We start from the raw sequence: 25,735 nt of genomic DNA, 5'->3' as shown, positions 1-25,735 counted from the left end.
TATATATATTTATTATTTTTTACCTGCAATTCCATTTTCTTGGGGTCAAGACGAAAATTATATTCCTTTAGTATACAACTACACAGACAATAAATACACATACTATACAACTACACAGCAGCAGCTCAACTACACAGACACAGACAATAAATACACATACTATACAACTACACAGACAATAAATACACATACTATACAACTACACAGACAATAAATACACATACTATACAACTACACAGACAATAAATACACATACTATACAACTACACAGACAATAAATACACATACTATACAACTACACAGACAATAAATACACATACTATACAACTACACAGACAATAAATACACATACTATACAACTACACAGACAATAAATACACATACTATACAACTACACAGACAATAAATACACATACTATACAACTACACAGACAATAAATACACATACTATACAACTACACAGACAATAACTACACATACTATACAACTACACAGACAATAAATACACATACTATACAACTACACAGACAATAAATACACATACTATACAACTACACAGACAATAAATACACATACTATACAACTACACAGACAATAAATACACATACTATACAACTACACAGACAATAAATACATACATACACAGACAATAAATACAACTACACAGACAATAAATACACATACTATACAACTACACAGACAATAAATACACATACTATACAACTACACAGACAATAAATACACATACTATACAACTACACAGACAATAAATACACATACTATACAACTACACAGACAATAAATACACATACTATACAACTACACAGACAATAAATACACATACTATACAACTACACAGACAATAAATACACATACTATACAGCTACAGACACAGACAATAAATACACATACTATACAACTACACAGACAATAAATACACATACTATACAACTACACAGACAATAAATACACATACTATACAACTACAGACACAGACAATAAATACACATACTATACAACTACACAGACAATAAATACACATACTATACAACTACACAGACACAGACAATAAATACACATACTATACAACTACACAGACAATAAATACACATATACAACTACACAGACAATAAATACAACTATACAACTACACAGACAATAAATACACATACTATACAACTACACAGACAATAAATACACATACTATACAACTACAAATGTAAATTCCATGCTGGTGGTCGTCCCCATACAATGCAGAACCTTATTGAATATACCTACAGTAATAATGTCATGTAGCCAGCTGAGGTACCTCTGTCGGTGTAGTAAGATGATGCTGCAGCGACTCACGCATCAGCCGCTGCGTGAGTCTTGAATGATGACGCTCAGTAGCGACAGAGATGATCCGCACCGCTGGCTCTGAGCGTGTTTTTGCCACATACATCCATGCAAATGATGTAATTGTAGCAGTAAACGTTGAAGAAGGTGAAATGACAGGATCTCTACATTGTTTCGAAGAGCTCACCGCCTCGTCTTGTTCTCACTGAGGAGGAAGGGCTGGAGGAAGGGAACAGTCCTGGAGATGGAAGAGAGGACTGCGGAAACCGGGGATGATGGGAGGACGAGTGAGGAAGCTGCCGCCAGCCTCAGTCTGCATCTTGACCTGGGGGACACCGGTTCGTATGTCTCTCATTTAGAAATAGTCCTTGTTGGTCAAATAGAGCAGTGGTGAATTGAAGTTGGGCATAGGTGGGCAGCATCCTGTCAATGAATCATATCTGATTAGTAGATGTTTCACTGTTTCACTGTAGGGAAAACAATATTTTTTTTTTGCCACAAAAGCAGGTACAGAACATGGTAGCTAGAGGGAACCTAAGATGTGGAAATGAATAATGAATTGCTCGGTTAGATAACAGTATCAAGATTCAAGTCACTGCTGCTCTGTTGTGGACGGCCCATAGTGTCACGCTGGCACAGACACAAGGTGCACATTAGGGATGTGTACACTACACACTGTCCCTAGGCTGCTGGATGAATGTTAGATCATACCTGTGTGTAGCTATTTATACACACACACACACACACACACACACACACACACACACACACACACACACACACACACACACACACACACACAGTAGTCATTTGTGTGTGGCATCGGCACACGGTGTTATTTTGCTCTGCTGCTCAACCTCTCGTCTGTCTTCATAATTCACTCCACATCCCTCGCTTCCTCTTCCTAGCTAAATCTGAAGAGTGCTTTACATAATCTGATATGGAATTATAACATCCACCCACGCACTAATCCCTTGTGGGTATCAATTTTAAGCATCCCTGTGGATGCCACGGCTACAATTACAACACAGCACACATGACAGGTTTATGATGTTTCTGTTTGAATGTTAATGAAGGAAAGCAGACGTGATCCTGATCAGTTTATCAGGTCCAACAAGTTGTCTTGGCATGTGCATGATCATGTGTATGCAGTTACGTTGGATGTTTGTGCACACATGATTATCATTAAATCCACTAGATTATACTCAGATCATAAAAATCCACTCTTGTGTAGTGTCACATTAATGTCACAGCAACAGGCCACCACTTTCTCACCTTATAAGGGAGTGATCTAATCCTGTTTATGACACACACACAGGCCTTAAGGCATTTTGTCTGAACATTGACAATGTTTCAGTGCAAAAATATCTAAATGAGCTTTCAGTAAATGTATTGCAACACTGTCACGTTCATAAGAAGTCATTTTACCGGTAGCCTGTTCCGCACATAGTATTCAGAAATACTACAATGTGTTTGTCCTGTTTGTTGCTTGCAGCTCAGTGGCACATTATTCTGGCCTGACCCTAATCCCACAGAGACTCTTTGTGTGTGCGCCTGTCCCAGGATACTCCTTCTCTTTGTTCTGCCTGACAGGCTTTGATGCAGTGGTAATCTGCAGGTTACAGGTGTGGCCAACCGCGTATGTCCTGTCACTGCATGACAGGGACGAAAAGAAAAAAAGGAAATTAATGACATTATGGGGATCCCCTTATTTTTGTTAGTGCATGCTGCATGCTGCATGCTGAATTTGTTATTTTTGTCCAATCCAATTTGTATACCCTGTTGTTAAGTTTGTTCCATGTGCCAACAACTACTGAAATTTAGTACAGACATTCATGGTGCCCAAAGGATGGATTCTGATGACGATTGTTTGGCACCACAATGAGATTCACATTCACATTTGTGTGAAATTCATAAATTGATTGCTATTAAACTTGGTACAGATGTTTATGTTCCGAACATTGTACCTGCTAAACGTCAGCCTGTTAGCGGTCTCATAGTGAGTGTTTTTGTATGCTGATGTTAGCGTGTAGCTGAAAACAGAGCTGTGTATAAGAGCCACTAGTTTTGCATGTAGGCCAGAAATTCTCTAGTTCATCCTAGATATAAGCAATGATAACCACATTTGATATATCACCAAAATATTCACCATTACTTATTATAAAAACAAAAAGAAACATTGTTGTTTCTTGAGGGAGGGCCCATTTACTGGTCCTTTTTAGTGGCCCAGCCATTTCTATGAGGCTGTAGACTCTAAAGCACACATGGCTCCAGAGGACCATACCAATTTACTGTTATTAGGATTTTTATTATTAAATATGCTGCATGTTAGTTTGGATTTTGAAGAATTCATATTTTATGATTCATTCATTTGTTTGCATGTACTGACCCAAAACAACAAATCATTCTATTATGTATGATACTATGATTGTGTTCTGTCGTGCCTTACTGATTGCAATCTCTACAGTGTTTGCTACACTGCTACAGTGTGTGCTGTCCTTTAACATGGCTTAAAGATTCATTATCCGTGGCTCTGTCAGCTGCACTTCCTTAATCTTCACCCTCACATGACCTGAAATTTAGCACGATGATGTAAATCATTTAGTTTGTAGTACTTTGAAGTCCTATGAACTGTCTCTTTTCCCATTCAATTCCTTCCTTCCTGCTCTCGCTGCATCTTTTATACACAGTCACATACATACAGGGCCCAGTCTCGCCCTTCATGTAAGTAGGAAAGATTCTTCCTAATCCTCATGTGTGATTGGCCAACAATGTGATCTGGAGACTTTAACCAATGACGGCACTGAGATTAGGGAGGAAGTCAATCCAATAGAGATTTTACCTTCCCGGTGTAAATCTCACTGATCCAGGAGTAGAAAACACGGAATGCACTCTGCCGTATTTTGACTACTGAACGTCCGGTTTTGGTTAAGCCAGGAATTTTGCTGCATGTCTTTCTGGATTAGAAAACAATTGGTAACCTGTAGGCACTGAACTCCTCTGCTGGTGAGTTGACCACCAATTGATTTGGAACAAGGTTAATGAACTTAAACTTGTATGACAGTTGCCAAAATATCTTTTTGCTGTATCTGGTGCAATAAATATATAGTATAGTATAGTGCATTTTCTTCTTTAAATAAACATAGTAATAAAACGAGTAACGAGTTTTTTGTGCACTTGAAGATATTTACTACAGCTTCTGTTTGTGTTGATGCTGGAGGGTATTCCTTGAAAAAAAAAAAAAGGTCTTAGAAGGGCTAATTTGGTTAAATAATTAAAAGTAAAATAAATAAAAACAAGGTATGCCCTAAAGATTGAGTTGATTGTGTGTCTATGTCATGAGTACACTATGTCATGTACTCTTTATGATGCCCTAAATCTATCTGGATAACTATCATCAAACCCAGTGTGAGTCTGATTCCAAAATTGGCCTTCTCTGTTAATTTTATTAGCCAAATCAGACTAAATAATTTATTGATGTGGCCAATTCTCAACCTAATTCTCCTGCCCATTCTGTCCCTGTCCACAGATTCAGCCAAGAAGGCGCAGATAACAGAGGTGAGAGGCTACTTCACACTATACACCTGTCTGTCTCTGTTGCTTTCTTCTCTTTCCTTCTTTCATCCGTATTGATTTGCTACATTGTTCAATCCCACACCTGTGATCTAACAATACACACTACATACAGAACCTTTATTACATATACATTTGCATTCCCCTTTTCTCTGCTCATGACAGATGCCGTCCCCATTCGGAGTAGGGCAAACCAGTGAGAAAAAAATTGGTCATAGGAGAGTAGATGCCTCTGGAGAGACAACATATAAGAAGGTAGGCTTTTCCTCTTTATCTGTCTCTCTGTTTGTCTTTATCTTTTTACTTAAATACTTTTTGTAGGTTTGCTTGGCGTCACGATTTCATCAACTCATTTCAGCCCACACCTAAAGGCAACACTACCCTGTTGTTCTTTTTCTCTGTTCTCCGCCTCCAGACTACCTCCTCTGCCTTGCAAGGGTCCATCCAGCTGGGCATTGGATACACTGTAGGCAACCTCAGCTCCAAGCCTGAAAGAGATGTGTTGATGCAGGACTTTTATGTGGTGGAAAGCATCTTCTTCCCAAGGTGCGTTTGTATGAGCGTGTGTTTATTTGAGGGCGAGTGTGTGACAAGTATCTAATAAACTCTTTTGTCTTCTTTTACTCTTCTTGTTGGCCTCCCCTGCCCCATACAGTGAAGGCAGTAACCTCACTCCAGCCCACCACTACCCAGACTTTAGGTTTAAAACCTACGCCCCTGTGGCCTTCCGCTACTTCCGAGAGCTGTTTGGGATCCGACCAGATGACTACCTGGTGAGATGTTTATTTTTTTCTGATGAATGGTGCTGCATTGTCAGTATTTTAACGTCTTATAAGGAGCTGTGCAGCTGAAATGTTTTCCATTATATAGAGCATCAGCAGTGAAGTCAATATTTTCATGTCACACATAATTATTCGCCTAAGAACGCCTTAACAATGGTCATGTTATTGAACTGGTTAGCTGACCATGTCATGATATTATTTGCATAGCTGGATTAGAGCCATACTGACGCAGTGTAGGTGGGGCGGCTGTGGCGTAGTGGAGAGCAAGGTAGTTCTCCAATCAGAGGGTCGGTGGTTCGATACCCGGCTTCGGCAGTCGATGTGTCCTTGGGCAAGACACTTAACCCCAAGTTGCTCCTGAAGGCTTGCCATCGGTGTGGACTGGATGATGAATGTTAGTTAGAGTCTGATGGTGGCACCTTGCATGGTAGCCTGTCATCAGTGTGTGAATGGGTGAATGATATGTAATATACTACTGACTGTAAGTCGCTTTGGATAAAAGCGTCTGCTAAATGACTGTAATGTAATGTAATATTATATAATTCCAACTGTAATTTATATTACAATGTCCTTGTCTATGACCACAAAAAAAAGATCTAATAATATTTTAAATATTGTTTTTGTTCATCATATAAAGGAAAAAAACAGTTTGATCATTATTAATTGTAGCACAATATATATTTAAGTGAAGTAAAGTTAGGATGACCATTTTACAACCACATAAATAAAAAGAAAACTGTGTTCACAGGAACACACAAAAAAGGAAAGTTGGAAAGTCCCTTATTTTGCATGTGAGAGTGTATGTATACAGTTTTCACACAAACATACACACACGCACAAACACACACACACACACACACACACACACACACACACACACACACACACACACACACACACACACACACACACACACACACACACACACACGATGCACGTTAAAGCTCACAGTCTACCTGTGCCAGATGGAAATTAGCAGACTAAAACTAAAAACAAAACAAAACAAACACAAAGTAGTAGCAGCAGACAGACAGTAGTTTTGGTTTGCATGTGTTGGTAGTGGAGGGGTGGAGTACATGTGAAATTAAATAGCTTTTTTAAATCAACTACAAGCAATGGGAACTTTCTCTTACTTCTCAACGCAAGTCCCCAGATTCTAACCTACTGCTGTAAAAGGGATTTCATTATTATTATTTTAAAGTCCTAATGGCTCCACATCACTGTAAGATATTCAGTCTCAATTTGTGATTAAGTGTGTGTCGTTAATGGCTTGTCTGGTAAAATAAAGGTTGAATTTTAAAATATATATTGCTGAGCTGCTTCATATGCATGATTCACCTCAGTTTAACACACATTTTGCTAGTGCAATGGTCTTCAGCACGAGCAAGAAGAGGGTGGAAGTAACATTTCCACAGTTAAATGACTGTAGATACTAATAAGGCATTAAGGTGTGAAAGTCATAAAGCACAGTTTACCATCCTCTAGATATGTAATTCTTTGCACTCACACCCATTACGCCTTTTTTGTACTTAGTAATGTTTACACACTTGCACTTTGAAAGAAAGTTCCCATTTTGCTGATGGTTAGCAATGCCATGTGAGTGGGCGGATGTATTAGTCTTTTGGCAGTTTTTTTGGAAGCTCTATTGGATCCAACATTAACAGTGTTATGCAGCCCTGCAGTACCCATAAAGTGTTGAAGCACGGATGAAAATACAAACTCTCATTAAACAAACATCTGACATAAAATTACATTTTAAAAGACCTTTACAAAAAGGACAACAGTTCTTTTAAAACAGGCAGAATAAGCTTAGAAATTGATAAGTCTGCTTTTTCGACGGTTGTATGTAGAAACACTCTTTTAAGAGAGTGGGGTGAGTGTCCGTCCTGAGCTACTGATTTAAATCTTTGTTCCTCTGTGTCTGCAGTATTCTCTATGTAATGAGCAAATGATCGAGTTGACAAACCCAGGAGCTAGTGGCTCGATATTCTATGTGACCCGCGATGACGAGTTCATCATCAAAACGGTTCAGCACAAAGAGGCTGAGTTTCTTCAGAAACTCCTTCCTGGATACTACATGGTAAGTCAAGCTGAGCACCTCCCTCATCAGAATCAATTAAATAGCCGTTTCCAAATAGTTTTTCGTTTTTAACACGCATGTTATTTTGATATATAACATAGTGTTTGTACAATTCAATATGTAGTATGTACACATTTGTTTACTATACATAGTGTGTAATAGTATGTCTATTCTGAGATTTTGGTGTGTGGGATGTTTGTGTACATGTGTGAATGCTTAAGAGCAACACAGCACCTGAAACTTCTAGTCATCTTTATCCTCTTTATCCTACCCCCTGGTGTTGTCCCTGGTCAGCCGTGACGCCAGCAGGTGACTTTGTAATAGATATAAGGGGAGAGTTAGTAACTGACCTAGATCTGGTCTAAGTACTCCTTAACAGGTAAAACATGCGACCAGGGGAGACACACAAGAGATGGCTGAGGCTTGTGGAAGGATCACGCTGTCCTCCAGGTGCATGGTACTAAGGTGGAAACACATTAAAATAAATGCCTTATTAATTTGATTCTCCCTCTCTCTTCCCCTATGTCTGCTGCTTGAACCCCCCTCTCCAGAACCTGAACCAGAACCCCCGTACTTTGCTGCCAAAGTTTTTTGGCCTCTACTGCGTCCAGTGCGGGGGCAAGAACATCAGAGTTGTCGTGATGAACAATATTTTACCACGCTCTGTACGCATGCACCTCAAGTTTGATCTAAAGGGCTCCACATACAAGAGGCGAGCATCCAAGAAGGAAAGAGAGAAGTCCAAACCCACTTTTAAAGACCTGGACTTTCTAAATGATGTTCCTGAAGGCCTCACTCTGGACCAGGACACTTACAGTGCTCTGGTCAAAACTCTGCAGAGAGACTGTCTGGTGAGAAAAGAAGAGCAGGAATATAAATGAATAGTATTTTATAAAAGTAGATTAACACTGGAAGTTTTATTTTAACAAAAAAGCACAGCCAATCACACATGAACTATTTAACCGAATGCCTACTAATTGAAGAAGGGAGAACAAGTATATTTTATATTTTTATGCATGTGTTTGAAAAAAATGTTGTAAGCAACATTTGAAGCTTGAAAAATACAATATGTCATTTTGAAATATGTGTATGTTTCATGTCAGGTTCTGGAAAGTTTTAAGATTATGGACTACAGTTTGCTGCTGGGGGTCCACAACAAAACCCAAGCCAAGCGGGAGAACCAGTCTCAGGGTTCACCTGCAGGAGGTGGGGACGAAAAGAGACGTGCAGCTCAGAGAGCCTTGTACTCCACGGCCATGGAGTCCATACAGGGAGGCTCCACATGCAGAGACACGCTGGACCATGATGACACGTTAGTCACAATTTATTATCTTTGACCTGTTTGCCCTTATCATAACATTACATTTACAAATGATGTTGATGTTCTCCTATCTGTCTGTAGTATGGGTGGTATTCCAGCTGTGGGCAGTAAAGGAGAGCGCCTCTTGCTCTTCATTGGAATCATTGACATCCTGCAGTCCTACAGGTAGGCATAAAAACAAAAACATTAGAAGTTAAGCGAGCCATGTTATATACGCAGGGTGAAAGTAGTTGGTTTGTTTGTACACGCATTACGCTTTACTTTTATTAAAATTGCGAGATAGGGCAGTTGTGTTGCATTCGTATGGTGTTGGAATAATCTGAAATATGAGTTCCCAACTTGGAAAAATGTATGTGAACGCCCCCGCAAGTCGGAACAACAACTCAAAAACAGCAATTAAATACAACACATCTTCTTTGTAGTGTCCATGTTGATACCACAATATTACTCAAAGCTCCATGTTGAGGGATGCATTTTAAACTATGAGCCACTTGGCCAGATCTTCTGGGAAAAATGACATGGTTGCTTTAAAAGCTGTTTTTCACAGCACAAAGAAAGCTTTCAGAGTTTCCCACAATGTCAGATATCTCTTTACCCTGAATCTCTACTGCCTCCTCCTAAGGTGTAGGGTTGCTCTCATCATCAGTCTGCACTTCCTCGGGTTCTTCAGGACACATTAAATGACAATGATTTTTCTCAAAGTCAAGAAATGATTAGTTTTAGGGCTGAAAGTAATCCAGGCATTATGTGTCTGCAAGGAATATTAAAAGATGGAGTGAGATCATAAGGGAAAAAGCAATCCCAGACTTGTCAGACTGTTTTTAATAAAGTACTAATGGAGGAGACACATATCAGCTATTAATGTGGTATCCTTAAGATTTCTGTCTTGATTGATTTAGAATTTTTCATTAGAGTGAAAAAAAGAATTGTGCTTTGAGTTTAGCAGTCTAGAGTCTTTGGCTGCATATTAGATTCCATACTAACAAATCTTTTTCCAAAATTGTGTGCATAGTTTTTGTGTGTTTACAAAAAAAGGAAGGTTGACACAGACATCCAATTCGTTATACTACAAATATAAAAATACTGCAATACTTTCATCAGTGGGACATAGGTTCAATCACCATTGTGTGACCTCTTTCAGCAAAAAATAATTACTTAATTACTTACCTTAAGTGTTGACGTAAGAAATGTGTGTGGAGCCTTGCATAAGGGATCTTTTTAAAGCATTGCGAGTGGGGCTGTAGCCTCTGATTCAGAGCTGCCAGGTAACCACAGTAAGTCAAGGAATGAGTTTAACTAAATAATTCAATTGTCTTGTCTGACAGAATGATCAAGAAACTGGAGCACTCCTGGAAGTCCCTCATCCATGACGGGGTGTGTAGCCCTCACATAACTTATGTATGCATTATGTATGAAAAGTGTGACATCCTTAAAATGAAGTTTTTTTTATTGTCCCACAGGACACAGTGTCAGTTCACAGACCTAGTTTCTATGCTGACAGGTTCTACAAATTCTGTAGCACCATCGTTTTCAAGAAGAGCAGCTGTGAGTTTAAAAATGGGCATGAGCCATATACTCCTGTAGTGTGTTCTGTTTGAAGACAACAACGCCAATAAGGCATAATTATTTCATTTTTCTCCGTATTAACTACTGAAATGTTTTACTTTTTGGAATAAGAGAAAATGTAAACTATCCCCTGCTTTTACAGCATTGCGGTCTTCTCCGTCCAAGAGAGGACGAGGGGCTCTCTCCATGTCCAAGTCCAGTGCTGGAACAGGTTCAGCTGGGCAGCGTCCCTCACTGAGTGAAGAGAGGCAGGACAACCTGGACAACCTGGAGAACCTACGAGGAGCTCGCAGCTTTCCCATGCTCGAGGACAATGGTAGTTTACTTCTTGTAAACTTTTACTTGTCCACGATGACGAAAAGACATGTTACACACAGGGTTCATTAAAGGTTGCCGTTTTTCATTCAAAGTGAAAATGGGATGCTTAATACCAAACATCTAAAACAGTAGTATAAGATTGTTGGCCATGGGGCAATAGCCCTCTGCCCTATCAAAGCTAGTGAGGAAATGCCTATGCAATATAGAAATGCTGGTCGAATAAAATAGTGAGTGCCGGTTTTCCCTTGTTACGTTGTGTCTTTCTGAACTTGGCACACAAAAGGCTTCAATTGTCTACATCTTAGCTTCCTTTTTCTCTTTAAATTAAATGAAGTGAGCTTTTAATGATCCCTGTGGAGAAATGCAAGTGCAGCAGTAGTATAGTAACAACAGAATCATAGTAGAGTTAAAACTATGAACAACTCAAGACTAGATATTTATAGATAGATTCTTTAGAAAAATGCATTATTTTCTGCCCACATCAACACTCATAATGGGCGTAAGAAATGAACAGAATGTCCACAGCCTGGTAAACATCCAACTGAATATAAAGTCCTGGTCACATGTACAGCTTTGAATGCAGTACTTGTCTAATTGGCTGATTATATTAAAACAATCAATTCAGTTTATTGTTTTTCATAGTATATTTTTTATCTCTAATATTTAATGATCTCTTGGTTATTTATGCCTTTCAGGAAGAGAGCCACCCTGCACTCCTCCATCCTTTGAAGATGCTACCACAGCTTCTATTGCCACCACTCTCTCCTCTAACAACTCCTTACCCACAACCCCCTTTGATACACCAGAGCACCCACGCTACAGGAGACAAATGCTTTCCCCAAGTGTGCCCAGGTGAGAATAATCGTATGAATATGCAATGATACATCTATAATGACAATATTTTGTGGAGAAAAAAAAAAGGACTGTCTGTTCTGTCCTTCCCGACTGATTTCACACCCTTTATTGTCCTGTGTACTTTCAGGGCACAGAAAGAGGTTGTTGAGGTTCACGGGGAAAAGCAGGACACCATTACAGTGGAGGTGGAGCTCAGGTACATATGCATAAAACAATACCATAGTACAATGTCATAGCAGCCTGTGTAACAGTATTTTAACATTGTTCTTTGTCTTCATACAGTAAAATCCCACAGAGCACTGAGCTCACACAGATGACAGAAATGACCTCTCCCAGCCATCCGTCACCTGATCACCAGCTCCCTGCCGCTGCCTCATCCACCCCTCCCTCTCTTAGTCCAACCTCAGCATATTCCTCCTCCACCCTTCCTTCTTCCTTTGTGTCTTCCTCCTCCGCTGCTCAATCAGCTGGCCAGTTATCCTCCACACTTGCTTCATCCATCTGTCCATCCACCAAACCACTCACCTCTCCTGTGGCTGCTCAGTCTTCCCCGCCTTCTTCTCCCGTCTCGCATTCAGCTGCTCAATCCAAACTTCTCACTTCAGCTCCAAACACCTCCACCCTCCCACCTGGCTCAGCATTTAGTCCCATCTGCCCTGCGTCTTCTCACTCCTCCACCCCGAGCTCTTCTCACCATCTCCCCTCGACCCCTCCCTCCTCCCACCCTCCAAGCCCCCAGGTGCCTCAGCATGCGCTGCGTACACCGAGCAATCAGCTGTCTGTGTCCAGCAGCCACAACTCGTTGGATGGAGAGGTGCAGGTGTCTGACATCTACTTTGTAAGTCCCTTTTATCTCGCATCAGTGCTTTGTGTTTTTTTCATTTTTGCAGAGGCTGATAAAAAAATATATATATTCAGAAATGTTCAAGTAGTAAAACAAAAAAAGAATGATCTGAAAGCTGAACCAAGATAAGCCTATAAAGCAGACAAAATAAGAAATACTGTTCTAACCTGATGTATCAGTACACATTCTTATTGGACTGGTCAGTAAATTAGAGAAAGCTCTTTTTGGTTTTGTTTTGTCGACAGTACTCTTCCAGAGAGTAAAGACAATTTCCCTTCTCCTGTTTTTCTTTGATCTACTGGGTTTCTTTTAGTGGCCCTGTGAGGACAGCGTGATAGAGTTATGATGGTGAGGGGATGAGGAAGGGAGTGAGTGTGTGTGTGTGTGTGTGTGTGTTGGCAGTGTGCACGTACTATGGGGTTGCTCTAGCTGTCCGAAGCGCTTTTATCCAAAGCACGAGGCTGCCACTGGTCATAGTTCATGCTTTTGAATAAAACACTAGGTTTGCCTTTCCTGCACAGCATGACATTTTTATATCTATATTCTGCATTCATGCATCATGTCAGTGTCGTGCACAGCTCTCCACATTACTCTCTTTATGTTTCAATATTTTTTTCATTATAGCATTCATTCTCCATTTTCCACTTTCTATCTTCTCTTTTACCTTAATCAAAACTGCTTTTCTCTTCTTTCGTCTTCCCTCATAGTTCTCATCCACTGTGTAATTATTCATTCAACTCCTTTTATTTTCATGTGCACACATTATATGCATTTGTGCTTTCATTTCCGTGTGTGTGTGTCCATCAATCCATCAGTATGCAGATGGCAGATATTGGGTGTACTCTCCTGTTCTTGGCCGTCGTAAGCTAAACTCTAGCTCAAGTTACAATGTAAGTCGCCACCAAAGTAATTAGAGTCATTTGTTCCACGTACCATCGCATTGCTGGTAACTGTTCCCTTGGGACTGACACAAGCACAGCTGCTATGGATCTTCAGAAGTACTTAAAAGTAAAGTTACAATGCATTTATTTCACATTATTATTTATAAGTGTCAAAGACTGCAAAAAAGACATTGCATATTAATAACTCCAGCTTCTGAAGGGCCATAATATGCATTTAAATGGTGCATGCATCTTTATCTAACAGCAATTTAATTGTTTCAGGATCTTTGACCTGCAGTTTCTTAACTGTAGCTAGCTTGTATTGGCTTTGTGCTTTTAGCGATCCATCAAGCTTTTGCCCTGTAGCACTCAGGTACAGAGATAAATGTTGTCAGTGCTTGGCTAGATTGAAATCTTCCTTTCTGAACTGGAAATTCCCTGTTTATTTAGCTTAATTCTTTTTGACATTTTAAACCCCCTGAAACCATGGTTTCAGGGGGTTATTTCTTAAGTTATTTCTTAAGTTTTACCGTCAAAAACATATCCGCTTCATCGAGACTGTGCAAAACAACCCCAAGGTGTCATCAAATTTAGATTCAAATGTTTGTAAAAGTGTTATTAGTGCACAGAGGTGTGTGACATCACCTATTTGCAATTAATAAAAGGGAAACCAAATTTATAAATTAAGACATTTCTTATGTGTAATAACTAAGACCGTTCTGAATTTGGCAGAAAATTGTGTGTCTATCGAGGATCCCATCTGTAATGATAATATGCTGATTGGGAAAATATGATTTTGAGGTCTTTGAAGTAAACCAGAATATCCAGATTACATCATCCCTTCTAACTAAAACCCTAGTAATCCCAGACTGACTGTGAGCACTCTCTGTGCATCTTGGTGCCCCCAAAATGCAAAATTGCACCGGGCTGCGCTACACCATTCAGTGTGCGGGGAATGTCTTTATAAATGAATCTTTCCTCTTGTCTCCTCTCATTTTTCTCCTCTTGTCTCCTCTCTTCTTCTGCTGCCCTCTGCTGCCTGTGTTCGATAACAGCAGACTCAGGAGGATCGGGGCTGGGTGTACTCTCCTCTGCACTACAGCTCAGAGTCCAGAAGGGGCTCAGACGGGGAGAGTGAGACAGTAAGTGTACAGTTCATTCTTTATGGCGGCTGTGGCGTAGTGGAGAGCAAAGTAGTTCTCCAATCAGAAGGTTGGAGGTTCGATACCCGGCTTCAGCAGTCGATGTGTCCTTGGGCAAGACACTTAACCCCAAGTTGCTCCTGAAGGCTTGCCATCGGTGTGGACTGGATGATGAATGTTAGTTAGAGTCTGATGGTGGCACCTTGCATGGTAGCCTGTCATCAGTGTGTGAATGGGTGAATGATATGTAATATACTACTGATTGTAAGTCGCTTTGGATAAAAGCGTCTGCTAAATGACTGTAATGTAATGTAATATTTATCATCAACTCACAGAACAGATATGACGTGAATTACCTGTATTTTCTGCCATTCTCCTGTCAGCATTTCTCTCTACTCATTCTCTTTTTCTCTCCCTCTTTATTTGTTTCTCTGCTCTCTCAGTAACTCACAGTGGAGACAGCAGCGATGGGTGGAGCCAGAGGCTGTCCCCATATACAGAAGCTGTGAGGTTTTAATAACAAAGCCACCAGGACATTATGAGAACTAATGCTAGTTGCCCAGGCTGCATGTGGGAGCTTGCTTTGCCAACAGAGACTAAAGGAATGGATTTAGAGGCATTCAAGTATACAACAATACAATCATGCATACAATCGCATACATTAAAACGAACATACATACAAAAAATGTTATGAAAAAAATCATAAACATCAATTCCTGGACAATCTGACTGATATCAAGCAGAAAAATAAAGGTAAATCACATGGTACAATTAGCTGAGTGACACTGTGAAGAGGGGCTGTTAAGTCAGGTATTGATGTGGAGATTTGTATTGGTCATGAGTCCCGCTGCGCTGTGCCAGCTCTGGCTATGCAATTTGGACATATGTATTATTGATTTCTCTTTTTGATGAACTACTTCAGAGTTTATTCATGCATTTATTTTTCCCTAGGGACATGTCAAAGCTGTATATAATTTTATTTGAGCACTTTATCAATGTACATGTGGCTGAAATCGTATTCGTCTTGTTACTTTGTCATCAATTATTGTCTGAAACACTCAAACACCGTTAATGTGTGATGTGCTGTGTATGCACAGTGGTCTGTTGTTTTCCAGGGGTGGGTGGTGGTCCACTTAAGAATCTTTGATCTGACAATGAATGGTTGTGTTCAAAAATGCCTTATTGACAAACTCATTTTCATAACTGTTTTTAATATTTTGGCCACTTCTAATCATTTCAAAATAACTCAAAAATATAAACAGAGAGAGTATTTTATTGTGAGTAATTACCAAATATTTGAAGAAGAGTTCAAAAATATAGACCGTGTATTTACACCTTTTCAGGATTTAGAACCAAAAGATCAAAAGAGAACAAAGAAAAAATTAAATAAAATCATCTTTTGTAAATGATAGATAAACTGTGTGTGTGCACTTAAGCACATGCATGTCAGTTTGTATGTGCCCTTATGTCTCAGTGTGCGCATGTGTTTGCATGCCTATTGATGTGTGATTGGGAGACAGTCTGTCCTGACTATTTGTCGAATTGTCAACAGTTGTAACTTCCATTTGTTGTAATAGGCCATGAAAGTCTGAACCAGCTACAAGCATGTTGGCTGTGTGAGAATATGGGAATAGTCTTCTATGACTGGATTAACCATAAATGATCTAATAAAAAATCTGAGCTAAACTGAAATAACCTCAGATTTTATATAGTTTGGTAAAATAATACATTTACTGTTGCCACAGACAGTACCTCCCTTCTTCCATACATGGTGATCAACAAGACTGACATGATTAGACTTCCTGACTGTGTCGATAAGCACTGCTGTAACATATGACTGTGTTATTTAAGTCTGCTGAAGTTAACCTGCCTGTTTGTAGGCAACAGTGTTTGTAGCTGATCACTGTGTAAAATAAAATAAAAATTATATTGTGTTAAAAAAAGAACGTTTTACCTGTCAAATGTTATGTGCATAATTTGACCACTAGATGGCACTACAATGTCTCAGAAGGAAAATGTCGTTATTAATGCTGCTACATCTTATGTTGAAGCTCATATAGTCATGCACAGTCTTGAGCTACATGAAAATATAAGATTTAGTTGCACTGTAAAATTAAATTACACAAAGGCATATGCCAGTATTTAAGCTTCCTTTATGCCAGAATTATTTTAATCCTGTCCATGACAGTGACATTTTAACACTCGCAGACGTAATATGAAATCGTGATTGCTATAGTGGTGTTGGCATTTTATTTATCTGCAGAGGCTTTGCTGCTAAAAATACACTAGAATAAAAAAGACAAAGATCAATATGGCTTTAAACAAAACAGCCATCTGGGATCTGATCTATCTATCTGCAGTAATACAGACTCTCTTAATACATGTATATACAAATATATATATATATATATATATATATATATATATATATATATATATATATATATATATATATATATATATATATATATATATATATATATATAAATACACACATTCACATACAGAAAAACAAAAACAGAAGATAATTACTAGTATTAAATACAATTAAATAAGAGAATACTGTTATCCCACTAAGACATTTAAGTGAGCCCAGTGTGCGCTCACTGTGTGACTTGTGTGCGGGTACACATGCACTGCTGTGTGCATGCGTGTGCTTTTTGTGTAAGCCAGTGTTGCGAATGTCACTCAGGGTGACAAGTCAGCCATGTCGGGCCATGATGGAATGTGTGATGGACAAGGATCAGCACTTACATGACCAATTGTCCTGGAATGAAATTGTTTCCCCCCCTCTTTTTGTCCTTCTACCTCTGAAAACACTTAATCCTTTTGCTCCTTCTCTTGCCTCCTCAATATCCTCCCTGATATTCAGCCAGGTGGGTAGTCCTTCACCAGTCCAATGGTGCCAGTGGATGACTAATTAGTAATAATAATAGTAAAGAATTGTTAAAGGATAGGGCTAGTCATATTCTAATATGTTTCTTATTAGCAAATTCTATCTGTGTAACCAAAGCTAGAAATACAATATCTTATTCATCCCATGGTTGTCCAAAAACTACTAAAACACATCCATGAGCCGATCTGTTGTACTATTACTGAATTACGGTGAACATGGGCAATGTAGTTTAGTGTAGTGGATACTCGCTAGAACACTAAATATGTATAAATCTGCAGCTGAAAATAGTCTGTTAAAATTCACTATCATCTCCACTTTTGAGTAACATTTGCTGTTTAAGGTAATTATTTAGCCTTTGTTTTTTTTACCTCAAGGGTGTCAGGCTGGGAAAGGTAAAAAATAAATAAAAAGTATGAGAGATGTACTTACATATTGTTGTTTTTGTCTTTTCATGAAATCGGTTTACAATACGAACGTATGGAATATCAGCCTTATTCGCTAAGCCAGATGTCAGCAACCTTTTAGAAATGAAGGGCTATTTTTAACTTTTTTTGTTAATTGATGTACCATGTAAAGATTAAGGTTAACAATAGGTTAAGTTATGAAACTACATCAGAATTTAAGTCGACAACAGATCTGCAATGGATTTTCTGAAATTTCCCTTTTAAAAAACCCGTCATAGTTTAATAAGACAAAATGTAATGGAAAGTATCAAAATATCTCTGTCTTGAAATTTCATAGTATTGTGTACCATAAAACGTTGTACTATAGTGTGTCAGATAAAATGTCATGGTATAGTATATCATAAAATATGCGTAAATATGTTTTATTATAGTATGTCCTGAAAAAAGTCACAGTATAACATGACAAAGTCAAGTGTATGCCATGAAATATCATAGTATAGTATGTCATAAAAAACCATAGTATAATATGTCAAAAACAAATTCATATAAAAGTAATATTATAGTATGTCAAAAAAGTCAAAGAATAGTATTTTTTTAAAGTCATAAATAAGTCTTAATATAGTATTTAAAATAAAGATGTAAAGAAATCATATTATAATATGTTGAGAAAAGTCATAGAACATTCAAAAAAGTAATCGTATATTATGTTAAAAATATATATAAATAAGTCAAAGTTTAGTTTGTAAAACAGTCATATTGCATGCCAAAAAAAGTCATAGTATAGCATGTTGAAAAAAAAGTTGAAAAGAAATTCACAGTATACTACGTAAAAAGGGCACAAATAAGTCATAGTTTAGTATGTTGCAGAACTCAAGTAATAGTATAATATGTAGAAACATGTCATGGTATAGTATGTCAAAATACAGTCATAATAAAGTTAAAGTATAGTTTGTCTTGAAACGTCATAACGAAGGCATAGTTTAGTCAGAAAAAATGTATAAAAGTAATAGTATTGTCTGTAAAAAACAATAATATCATATTATGTCATAAAAAGTTTTGGATGTTGCAAAGTATTTTAAAGGCCATAAAAAAGTGCTCAATGTTGTAAAGGGTTATAGAAAACTGATAGCATTGTATGTCAAAAAAGGTCAAAGCACATAATGTCATATCAAATGATGTACAAAAAAGTCATAGTATAGTTTGTCAGAAAAAGTCATAATAATAATAATAATTAAGCCTTTATTAGTCCCACAACTGGGAAATTATTTCTCTGCATTTAACCCTTCCCGGAGGAGCAGTGGGCTGCAATGAAGCGCCCGGGGAGCAACTTGGGGTTAGGTGTCTCGCTCAAGGACACCTCGGCATGTTGCCGGTAGAGGGGTTTGAACCACCAACCTTGTGGTTACGGGACAAGCGCTCTACCTCATGTGCCACAGCCGCCCCCATAGTATAGAATATTGAAATAAGTCAGAAGAAACCCAAAGTAAGTATGTTGAAAAATGTCATAAAAATGTAAGATTATAGTGCGTCAAAAAAAGTCATAATATACTAAGTTGAAAAAAGTCATAGGATATTATGTTGAAAAAGGTACTAAAAAAGTAAATAGTATAGTTTTTAACAGAAAGTCAAAAAAAGTCACAGTTTCGTATGTTGCAATCAGTCCTAAAAAAGTCACAATATATTTAGTTTAAGTCATAGTAAAGTATTTCAAAAAAGTTATAGTACAGTATGTTGAATAAAAGTCAGAAAAAGTAATAGTATAATTAGCCAAAAAAAGTTAAAAAGTCATAGAATATAATGTCGAAATAAGTCATTAATAAGTTGTGTTATAGTAAGTCGAAAAAAAAGCATGCAAAGGTCATATTGTAATATGTAAAAAAAAAAGTCCTAAATAAGTCATGTTATGTTACGTCAAAAAGAGTCACAGAAGTATGTTGACAAAATCCTAATACAATGTGTATAAACAGTCAAAGTATAGTATGTCAAAAAAGTCATAAAAAAGTTGTGGTTCACTATGTGAAAAAAAGTCTTAAATATTCATTGTGTAGTATGTCAAAAAAGGTAAGAAAAAAGCCATAGTAAACTCTGTTGAAAAATGACTGTTATATAGTATGCTGAAAATAGTAAAGTATGCCATTAAAAAATGCTAAAGAAGCCATAATTTGGTATGCCATAGATTATAACATAAATAAGGTCATAGGGTCAGTGTGCCATTGGCTAAACCATTGCGTGCTTGAGGTAGTCTACCCTAGCTTTAAGTACCAAAGTCAAAGTGCTATGGTGGCATCCGATCTCCATGGTCCTTCCTGGGTGGTTGCATGTACTCCGAGCATCCACCTGAGGCTGCTTTGGTTTCCTCCCACAGTGCAAATTCATGCATGTCAGATAGATTGAAGACTATATGAGATATGAATGTCTTTTTATGTTTCTGCTCCTCCCCAAGCTTCCTGCTGAGTACATGCTGGGAGCGGCATCAGAAACCTCCGACTTTGAAAAGTACCATCATGGTTATCAAAGCAGGCGAACAAATATTTTAAAGTGAGAACTTTATAAATTTATGGCTATTTGTATTTTTTGCTTCCTTACTTTATGTCAGAAAAACCATGGAGCGGCAGCATCTGTGCTGAAATGGCCCGTTGCAAAGCTGAGCTTTCATCTGCAGGACACATAAACAAATGCCTTTGTTCTTTCAAAGGACAGAGGGCCGAAAGCCACAACAAACAGGGAAGTGTGTGTATGTGTGTGTGTGTGTGTGTGTGTGTGTGTGTGTGTGTGTGTGTGTGTGTGTGTGTGTGTGTGTGTGTGTGTGTGTGTAGGGGTGTGTGTGTGTGTGTGTGTGTGTGTGTGTGTAAGAAGAGACGGAGAAGAGGAGATGGTGTTAGAGAGAGCAGCGAGAGCAGAGAGAGATCAAAGCAGGGGGTATGTTTTTGAATCTCTGTGTGGGAGGTGAAGCCTCACCTACCCAGAATGCCTTGCCTCACTTCTTCCAGCCCACTCAGGTTTTTGGAGAGTCACTTTTCTTTTCAGCCGCTTTATTATGATACTACCTCTGTACAATCAGCTACAGCTATTCTCAGAGGGGCCGTTTCTCAATACCAAGTATGGTCAAGTGTGGACTTGCAAACTTGCAAGTTCAGACTTGGATAGTTCGACTGGGAGTACAAACTCCCGAGGACGGGAGGACGCAGTACGGTCATTTTGCAATTGGAACAGCAGCGAACTTGATGACGTCACGACGTCACCAACTCAGCTCGTCGGTCCCGCCTACTCCGGTTATCTTCAGTCATATATATTGACAATAAAACGAAATATGATATAAAACAACCCTGCCTTTTTTCGTTTTTATTTAGAAAATATTAAAATATTTATATGTATATATTTTGTGTTACATCTGCAACCACAACCACAGAGACACCGGAGCCAGCGGCACATCTGGAGAGGCCTTGCCGAGATAAGGCTGCTGTCAGCGGGCTGCATGAGCATCACCGCCCGGTCTCCTCTCTGGTCCTCTCATATCTCTATATATATCTATCTATCTATATATAGATATATATCTATCTATATATATATAGATAGATATAGACCGCCCGGTCTCCTCTCTGGTCCTCTCATATCTCTATATCTCCGACAAACGATAGATATAGACGCCCGCGCCTTTTTCTCAAACAGGCTCTATCTTGATAAATTGACCGCATATTTTAAGTCTTAACAACTACATTCTCGCTTAAAAAAATGTTAAAACTAAATTCCGTTACACAACAACAGCAGTATTTAGACAATGATAACTGACAGTTGTGAGCCGTCTCCGCCACTGTCATCTCTTGTTTGCTGGTGAAATGCATTCTGGGATACTTGGCTGTCCAAAGTCCACACAAGTCTACTCCGATGCATCCCGATATAATGGGCGGAGCAAGGACACTTCCGGGTATCTGGACCGTACTTGGCTGAATGCGAACTTGTGTATTGGAACAGTACTTGGGCCGCTAGATGACGTTTCACAAGTTCACGAGGACACAAGTACAGAGAAGTTCACATATTGAGAAACGGCCAGAGACTTGGTGTGAACCAGCAGTCAACCTCTACTCTGTGATGGTAGATCTCCATCTGTGTGTGTCAACCTGTATACAACATATCAACAGAGTCTCTGTCTCATTACTCAGTCAAATAGAATACCACTAAATTGGATCAGAGCCCACCCCCCTTCTACTAATCTCACGAGGGGATCGAAGGGTCTCTTTTTAACTCAGCATGAGAGGCTGCAAACAGATGTCTATGTGTTCACACAGAGGGAAATGTCGTCCACTCTCACACACAGATGAAAAGCCATAAAAGTCTCTGTGTTGCATTGTCAGTGTCTTAAGGCAGTGTTTATCTTTGGCAGGCTGAAGAAAACAAAGCCATCGATTTCTAATCCTAATCCCCTTCTACTGCTTCTCTCCTATTGATCATCTATCCATCCTTAATGAGATACAGGGATAGAGGAATGGAGGGCTGATGAAGGGCAAAACTTTCCCTGCTGGTGTGCTGTCGTTTTTTTCTCTCTCTACCCATCTCTTTTAAATCGGTCTCTCTTGCTCGTAGGGCTTTCACTGACCTGATGTTCTCTATGGTGGAATAGAAAATAAATGTAGCCTTGGTGCTTGTGTAGAGGTTTATCAAACCTAGAGGCTTGCCGACATATTGACATTGGATGACATGGACGAAAGCACTAAACACACAGAAGCACATGCATACACAATGTGAGTGGATTGAGTTCCAGTCCAAACACCAGTAATGATATTTCTGCCTGTGTGGTACCATGTCTCTGAGTCTGTGATATTCTCTGATAATGATGTGTTTCCCCTCGGCTCTGCTTGTACTGAATCTAAGATTCATTCCCTCATCCACCTGATCTTAAAACAAATACTATTGAAGCTGGTGAGAGGATAATTCCCTGTTGCTGGTACTTGGACATGTTGACGTCTGCTCTCTCTGGTATATGTCCCTGTCTGATTCAGTGGAGTTGGCTTGATGCTCATGTTGAGGAAACTCAGCTCCCTTAAGAGGGGTTATAGGTAATCATTATCCTCACTACTAACTTTCCATGATTAATCAGTCCCTAATATTGGCTAAAGTAATCTATGGAGCGTATCTGTCACTGCAGATGCAACATGTTGAAAAGGTACTCGACGACTGTAGGAAAGTATTTTACCTTTGTTCAGGTATGCTGCACTTCATCCCTGCTGAGAGCCATTTTCTGTTATCATTGTATTGTATATCTCCTTTGTGCTCCATACAATGGCATTTAGCGAAAACTATAATTTTACAAAACAATTCGTTAACAATTTAGGATTCAATGATTTCATCAAGGATACCTTGTCTGTTAACACTTCTGGCACATAGAGCTGAGTCCTCTAGAACACTACAGTTGACCAGATATGACATTTATAATTAAATGTTAAGTTTCTCTCTGATCCATTTTTTACCGATTCCTATGCAATCACAAATTTCCATGACATGAAGTACACAGGCTTCACCCTCTGTGATCATCGGTCCTTCTGAGGCTGGGATCACAGCAAGATGTCAAAGACAGGAAATACATTAGTGAAAAATATCAGCTGACAATCACCTTTCAGAAAATTTCTTATATGGACTAACTCAACCCTAGAACTGGACAGACACAATGTCAAAACACTGAACTAGATTGTGATGAAGAGAGGACACCAACACCTGCTGTTGTTGTTAGAATGGGTATTTGGATATGATATTCGTGTGTTTTGTGCAGAGACCTGTAGGATTATTGTTAATCACAGTGGTATTCCCTTTGGGATTATGGGTAAACAATGAAACTGGTGTGGGATGTCCATCAGCCAAACCCCACATTCCTTAAGAGTTGACTCTGAGTGCAACTCACAGACATCCTGGACTTAACTTGAGGTACCATCACAGGCAAAAGGCAAAAGCAAGAGAAGAAACAGGAGAATGATCGAAGTGTAGGAGTTCAACCCTGAAGACACAACAGCGCTTTGCTTGCAAAACTTTTGGAAAATTTGATGGTTTTGGACACACAATCCATGTCACTACAAAAATGGCACCCTGGGGTTGTTTTTCCCTAAATGTGTGATAATGGCTGCAACAGAAGTCATTAATAGCAGGCTAATGTGTGTCAGATGCTACCTGTCCAGCAGCAGGAGGAGAGAGAGAGCCAGGACACGAGTGACTGGCCAGCATAATGAGAGGGACATGGCCTGCCAACTTGGGCAGCTGCTTCTCTAGTGGGACTGAGTGGTTTGTGTGTGTGTGTGTGTGTGTGTGTGTGTGTGTGTGTGTGTGTGTGTGTGTGTGTGTGTGTGTGTGTGTGTGTGTGTGTGTGTGTGTGTGTGTGTGTGGCTTGTGTCTTATCATCTTCCTCTGCTCTTTCTGCTTCTGTTCTCAATGTATTTCTCATCATCAGCATCCAGAAACGTAGCTACCCACACATACACTGGCACACACACAAAACCTAACACACACACACACACAAACTCAAATACAGACAACCTCATGGGGTTACCGTGGGAATGCCTGTGGCATTATGTCAGTCATTGAGGTGATGGCTTTAATCCTGAAACAAATCTAGACTTTGTGCTGTGTGTCTCCGGCTGTGTGTGAGCGAGCGTGCCCGTGTATAAAGCCCAATCTCACACCCATTAGATCACGGCTGGCCGGGCAGCAAAGACACCCCACTGCCACTCCCACATGGAGGAGCAGGCAGGATTAGCCGGCTCTATACCCGCCCTAATCTTGGGACAAAAACCCACAATCGCCTCCCACTGAGATACGGAGACAGAAAGATTCAATTTGATCTGCCCTCCTCATTATAACAAGAGTGTCTTTTAAGGTTAAAATTACTACTGCTCACTCTAGCATCAGTCAATGTGGATTCAGCCCTAAACGGTGTCCTTTTTATCCCTATTATCGATTGCCTTTCATAACAATTTGGAGCAGTTACAGGCTGTGCTCTGTGGCCGTGAATGCAAATAGGAAAGAAGTTCAAGCGTCTGCAGCCATGCAAGCATTTCTGTGAGACTGCCCAGCAATGCTTTAATCAAGGCAACTAAGGTCGGCATGGTAACCTGTCACAATGGCAATGCTAGGATGATGATGTTTAGCAGGTGTTATGTTTACGATAATCACCATCTTAGTTTTGTGTTAGCATGCTAACATGTTCTACTTAGCACTTAACACAAAGAACAACTCAGAATGATAGGAATGAAATCAGTTTTGTAGGTATTTGTTCATAAACCAAAGTAATGGACTAATATCATTTTTGATTTGATGATGGTTCTAAAGGAAAGGTCAGAGGTTCACCATAGATGATTGAATTCATCATGAGGGACCCATGAATGTCTGCACCAAATTGAATGGCAATCCATTCAATAGTTAAGATATTTCATTCAGAGACACAAAAGTCAGCCTCATGGTAAAGCTAGAAGAAATGTTAGGGGATCACCAAAGTCATTAAGATTCATCCTCTGGAAACAATGAATGCCTGGAGTGACATTTGTGTCAATCGATGCAATAGCTGCACAGATACTTCAGTCTGGACCAAAGTGGTCGACAATGTTATCAAAAGAGAGCCAGGTCTGCAAAAGAGCTTATCTACCGTGTGAAAGCAGTTATTTCCTTCATGAGCAGATGCCATTCTATCAATTTCGAGTAGAGCTCAGCATGTGATGCATCACCACAAAAGGCTACCTGCTAAATGTGTTGTCAGTGT

General features: G+C 39.2%; 1 protein-coding gene across 1 annotated transcript; it reads left to right on the top strand.

Moving 5' to 3' along the window:
• Nucleotides 1-1,579: 1,579 nt before the first annotated feature.
• Nucleotides 1,580-17,455, top strand: LOC129089346 (phosphatidylinositol 4-phosphate 5-kinase type-1 gamma-like). The gene is made up of 18 exons (XM_054596759.1): nt 1,580-1,673; nt 4,865-4,893; nt 5,074-5,163; nt 5,324-5,454; nt 5,564-5,681; nt 7,618-7,770; nt 8,322-8,621; nt 8,874-9,082; nt 9,173-9,256; nt 10,417-10,465; nt 10,552-10,636; nt 10,800-10,973; nt 11,671-11,827; nt 11,958-12,026; nt 12,113-12,668; nt 13,490-13,564; nt 14,611-14,697; nt 17,390-17,455. The coding sequence occupies exons 1-18, from the start codon at nt 1,580-1,582 to the stop codon at nt 17,453-17,455; spliced, it is 2,526 nt and encodes an 841-aa protein (XP_054452734.1).
• The last annotated feature ends 8,280 nt before the right edge of the window (nt 17,456-25,735 follow it).

The sequence above is a fragment of the Anoplopoma fimbria genome, chromosome 3 (genome assembly GCF_027596085.1).
Source record: "Anoplopoma fimbria isolate UVic2021 breed Golden Eagle Sablefish chromosome 3, Afim_UVic_2022, whole genome shotgun sequence".
NCBI lineage: Eukaryota > Metazoa > Chordata > Actinopteri > Perciformes > Anoplopomatidae > Anoplopoma > Anoplopoma fimbria.
This window is presented reverse-complemented; position numbering and strand designations above follow the sequence as displayed.